Source organism: Marmota marmota, unplaced genomic scaffold (genome assembly GCF_001458135.2).
Source record: "Marmota marmota marmota unplaced genomic scaffold, marMar, whole genome shotgun sequence".
Taxonomy (NCBI): domain Eukaryota; kingdom Metazoa; phylum Chordata; class Mammalia; order Rodentia; family Sciuridae; genus Marmota; species Marmota marmota.
This window is the reverse complement of record NW_026000174.1, coordinates 13,756,191-13,761,912: the sequence shown is the minus strand read 5'-3', so window position 1 is coordinate 13,761,912 and position 5,722 is coordinate 13,756,191. Positions and strand designations below refer to the sequence as shown.

Genomic DNA, 5,722 nt, shown 5'->3' with positions numbered 1-5,722 from the left:
GTGTGGATTTACATTCCCCTGTTTGCTAGTGAAGTGGAACATTTTTTTCATATACCTGTTGGAAGTCATGGCCCTTCCGAAAGCCTCCTCATGACAACAGTACAGAGGTGCTGTGATAGAAGGGTCCACCCTCTGTGGCATCTCAAAATAAGGGAAAGTCTACATCAGGAGTCAACAACTCAAATGCCTCTAGATGTCGGAAAGCCAATGTCAACAAGTGGGCTGGAGGAGAAAGAAGGGGTGGTACTGCAGCGACTGGAGATCGTTATACCTACTTCTCACTTCTCACTAATTGTCAGGAAGATGGCCCATTCTTAAATGTTAACAACAATTAGATACACATTCATAAATTCTCAAGAACACATCTGGGGCCACCAATAGCCCACGAGTGCCAGTTTGTGCCCCCAAGTCTAGCACACAGAATGACACTTTGCCTTGCTACACACTGGTCTGTCTATACCAAGGGTGTGATGCTCAGCTGTGACCACTACCCCTAATAGGACACACATGAGCCAGGGCTGGTGTGCAGACAGGTAGGCAGGATGGGGGGAAACTTTAAATAGTTCAATTCCATTTAATCAGTATTTACAACTAGTGGAAAGAGGACAGCCACAGCTCTACTCTTAAGGACCCCACTGCCTTGGGGGTGGAGGAGTCAGTTAAGTGATCTGAGGATAATTCTTTCAAGGAGATTCATGGAAAACAGATTATATTAATAATAATGATAACAATTTACTGAGCATTTGCTCTATGCCAACACGATACTCTGCGCTTTACCTGTCATTAGGTCACTTAATTTTTACCACTCTCTGAGGCAAATGCTGTAACATTCTTTGTTTCATGTAATGAAGTGAGTCTCAGGAAGGTCAGGTAAATCAGCCATTACACCACACAGAGTGATTTTCTCTGGTCCAGAGCAGGACAGGCTGTCTAATGAGAGAATGTACCTAAGAGAGCTAATATCTGGCACTATAAATGGGTGCTGAGTAAATTTTTATTCTCTCTGGAGTCATTTAAGAATGAGCTGTGTGGTCACTTATTAGAGGTGCTAGAGAGGAAGGCCAAGTGTCAGATGGGTATAAACATGTTCATGACCTTCCAAGCGTGAAAATCTCTTTTCTTAAAAAATAATTATTTCCCTTCTTGGTAGTAATACTGCAAGGTAATTATTGACTACTCCCCAACCTGCCCCCGATCTATAACAGTGGCAGTGGTCCCAGGAATGGGAAACTAAAGGCTTAGAAAGGATATGAGTTAAATCATGGGAAGAGGAAGACAAATCATCAGTTAATTAATATTGACTGAGTGTCCATGTCATAAAGCATATTGTTCTGAGCTCTAAGTCTGTGCACAGCAGGAAAAGATGAGGAGAAAAGGTTTCCACCCAAAACTCAGTCCTAGCTTTGTCTTGAATTTACTGTGGGAACTTCAGGTTTTTCCTAAGCTTTGGTTTCATCTCTATACAATGGGTGAGGAGGGAGTAGAAATATACCTCTAGACTAATTTCATCTTGAACAACTGATATAAATTGTTTGCACTCAAAAATCAGATGTCAAAAGAAAGGCCTTGCCTTTCTTTTTTTAATTATTTAAAAAAAATTTTTTTTGTAGTTGCAGATGGACAGCATGCCTTTATTTGTTTAGTTTTTCATGTGGTTCTAAGGATCGAACCCAGTGCCTCACACATGCTAGGCAAGTGCACTGCCACTGAGCTACAGCCCCAGCCTTTCTTTTTAAAAGCAAGGGAAGCCACAGAATCCTGGAACTCAAAAGAACTTTTAGATATAAGTCAGTCTAAGGCTACCCCCGAATGACTAATGAGCACTTATAAAATGTGAGGTGTGCTATAGTGCAAAACCCATACCAGATCTCAAAGAGTTCATATGAAAAACAGTAAAATATCTCATTAATGTTTATATTGCTTTATATTAATTTTTCACTAAATTAAGATTAAGTATATTAAAACTAATATTACCCTTTTTTCCTTTTTTGTACCTTTTTAGTGGGGCTCCTAGAAAATGTCAAATTACAATGTGGCCTGTTGCAGTAATTCACTTGCAGGTCAGCATGGGAAAAGAAAGAAGAAGCAGAGCAAGCAAAGCAGCAGCAGAAAAAAAAGTCCTTTATTGTGTACAAGCAATCTTTTTATAGTATTGTGAACAAAGAAGGCAGCCTTCCAACATCAATAAATCAGGTCTTTCAGCTAATTAAACATAGCATACAGAAGTTTTACTTTCTAATCAGAAGTGACCCGCTTCTCATGGCTAATCTATTCTCAGCTCGGAGTATGTTGAGCTTGCTCTTTGTTAAGAACAGATAATAAAATTTTTCTCAGTGCTCTCCTAGCCCACTTGGCAGAACATCCCGTTTGCAGGCAAGTCCTCCCAAGGATAGCAGACACCTGGTTTTCAAGCATGTCGGCTGTTACCTTATCTAAACCTTGAAGGAGCCTCTCGTTTGCAAGTAGGCCCTCCCAAGGACAGCAGACACCTTGTTTTCAAGCATGTCCGCTGTTACCTATCTATACCTTGACAGAATATCCCGTTTGCAGGCAGACTCCATCAAGGACAGTAATAGTAACGCAGTTACATCTGATTCTCTACAGTGGCCCTCATTAATTTCTAGTGAACACTGGTCCAGGGAAAAGCTGAAGCCCAGAGAGAGGTTGTCTTCTCAGTCAAGGTTCTTTCTATTCTCAATGAGCTGTGGAAGCCATACTCCAAGCTGGCCCCTAAAGATCCTCATCTCTTGCAGCATCCCTGACATCCCTTTCATACTAAATAGGGCTCATCTGTTTGGAAACTGCAAAAATTACTGTATGACTTCCAAGGCTTGGACATAAAAGTCCCAGTGGCTCCTACTTTCTCTCTAATATCACTTGCTTGGAGAAGCCACATGTTTTATCATAAGAACTTTCTAGTAGTTTCTATCAAAGGGTCCACATGGTGAGGAACTGAGGCCTCCTCTCAACAACCAGAACCAACCAGGAAACTGTGTGAACATCTTGGAAGCTGTCCTCCAACCCATCAAGCCTTCAGATAATAGCTGACATCTTTAATCCAAAATCATCCATAATACTAAACTAGAAACATCTAGCTAACCAAAAAAACAAATAACCCAATTAATAAATGAGCCAATGACCTGAACAGACACTTCTCAGAAGAGGATATACAATCAATCAACAAATATATGAAAAAAATGTTCATCATCTCTAGCAATTAGAGAAATGCAAATCAAAACTATTCTAAGATATCATCTTACTCCAGTCAGAATGGCAGCTATTAAGTAAGTGTTGGTGAAGATGTGGGGGAAAAAGGCACACTCATACATTACTGGTGGGACTGCAAATTGGTGGTGGGACTGCAAATCAGCCTACAGGGACACAGCCACATCAATGTTTATAGCAGCACAATTCACAATAGCTAAACTGTGGAATTAACCTAGATGCCCTTCAGTAGATGAATGGATAAAAAAAAATGTGGCATTTATACACAATGGAATATTACTAGCAATAAAAGAGAATAAAATCATGGCATTTGCAGGTACATGAATGGAGTTGGAGAGATAATGCTAAGTTAGCCAATCCCAAAAAACCAAATGCCGAATGTTTTCTCTGACATAAGGAGTCTGACTCATAGTGGGGTAGGGAGGGGGAGCATGGAAGGAATAGATGAACCCTAGATAGGGCAGAGGGGTGGGGGGAGTAAGGAGGGGGCAGGGGGTTAGCAATGATGGTGGAATGTGATGGACATCATTGTCCAAAGTACATGTATGAAGACATGAATTGGTGTGAACATACTTTATATACAGAGATATGAAAAATTGTGCTCTATATGTGTAATAAGAATTGTAATGTTGGGCTGGGGATGTGGCTCAAGCGGTAGTGTGCTCGCCTGGCATGTGTGCAGCCCGGGTTCGATCCTCAGCACCACATACAAACAAGGATGTTGTGTCCACCGAAAACTAAAAAATAAATATTAAAAATTCTTTCTCTCCTCTCTCTCTCTCTCTTTAAAAAAAAAAGAATTGTAATGCATTCTGCTGTCATGTAGTTAAAAAATAAAATCAATTAAAAAATTTGATAATAAAAAAAGAAACATCCAGCTAAGCTTCTCCCAAATTTTTGATCTACAAAAAATGAGATAATAAATGTTTACTATAGTTTTAAGTCAATTAAGTTTTGGTGACTCATTATGCAGCAAGAGGCAACCAGTACACAGCATTCTAAACTTAAGGGTCTCATGTAGGAACATTCACTTTCCTCTTCAGCATTTGTACAGTGTGAAAAATTATTATTTTTGTGGTGCTGGGGATTGAACCCAAGGCCATGTGCATGCAAGGCAAGCACTCTACCAACTGAGCTATATCCCCAGCCCAAGAAATTATTCTTGTTCTTCCTATAACCTCTGACCCAGTTCAGGGTATCCCAACCCAAAACAGGGAAATTATCAAACTTGAAGAATCTAACCCAGGAAGACAAGATGCCACTTTTTTCTTTGATAATGCTCTTCCCTTTATTGCAGAAGGCACCCAGGTCTCTTGAGAATGCAAAAAGTGCCACATCACATCACTTTAATGTGGGCCATCCAGGGATTTGATTCCTACAAAAATCAATGGAACTCCACCAGAAATATTCAATTAGATACAGTATTAGGAAAGTAACAAACAATTGAGAATGTCAGTCTATGACATCTGAGTTTCTCTAGGCTGAGAAACGGGCCATACTAATGTTATACAGCATATGTTTCTTTTCATGTTTTCAATCTAGAACCTGAGGTAGGCAAAGATAATATAATTAAACTGCAACACATAAGCAGACAATGGTTCAGAGCTCATGATTTGCCCTTGGTCTCACAGTCAGTGAATAATAAGCCAGGTCTAGAACTGGGGTTCCAGTGACTCAAGTCAGATTTGGTGGTTTCTAAGACAGGGTCATCCTGGCTGGGATAACATGAATACTCTTCAGCTGGGGCTGTCGTCCGAGACCAGTGTGCATTTGTACGTCTCCTTAAAGGCCACAAGGAAAGATGGCATTATATCATCCACGGTGATGTGCCTCTGGAGCTCCTCACTTAGGGAAGTGACGCCTGTCCCAACCAGTCCGCAAGGTACAATATGCTCAAACCATGTGAGGTCCGTAGAGCAATTCAGAGCCAGGCCGTGGGATGTGATGTGCCTTCCACAACGAACTCCTGCAAGGCAAGTCAAAGGGTTTTAGAATAGATAGCCTCCTCTTCCCAGGTCTTGGGATCTCAGCACAAAGAGGGAACTAGGCCAGATGACTGGTTTTCAATTTTTGTTTCTGGAGCTTGGATTGTGCACAGACTGGGGGACGGCGACTACCAAACCAAGCTGTCTTTATTATGGGGATTCCTTTAATAGAAGGATTATTGCTTTAAAAGTTTGAAAATTAGTGTCCTGTTTTCACATTGTGATTCACAAGTAATCTGGCGATTCACTTTTTATGTCTCTCCGCCCTTAAAAAAGGTGTTGGACTATATGACTTCTGAGGACCCTACTGCTTCTGGATATAAGATGTCTCTGAAGAACCTAAAAAAATTCAAACGCAGCAGCGCGCAGTACGGATTCAAAGCCCACTAGGGTCACCCCTGCTCCGCCCAGAGCTCTACCCTCACCTTCACGGGTCCAGCCCCAGGCCCCGCCCCGCGGCGCTCACCGATCGCGCAAACCTTGCGCTCGCCCAGCCAGACGCCGGTGTAGGG

The 5,722-nt window shown here is 41.5% G+C and overlaps 1 protein-coding gene across 1 annotated transcript in view; it reads right to left on the bottom strand.

Moving 5' to 3' along the window:
• Window positions 1-4,012: 4,012 nt before the first annotated feature.
• Window positions 4,013-5,722, bottom strand: part of Lipt2 (lipoyl(octanoyl) transferase 2) — a 1,935-nt gene continuing 225 nt past the window's right edge. Inside the window, exons 2-3 of the mRNA XM_015503041.2 lie at window positions 5,677-5,720; window positions 4,013-5,191 (exon numbers count right to left, since the gene is read on the bottom strand). Of these exons, the coding sequence (XP_015358527.1) occupies window positions 4,962-5,191; window positions 5,677-5,720 (274 nt within the window). The 3' untranslated portion in view covers window positions 4,013-4,961. The remainder of the gene's footprint in view (window positions 5,192-5,676; window positions 5,721-5,722) is intronic.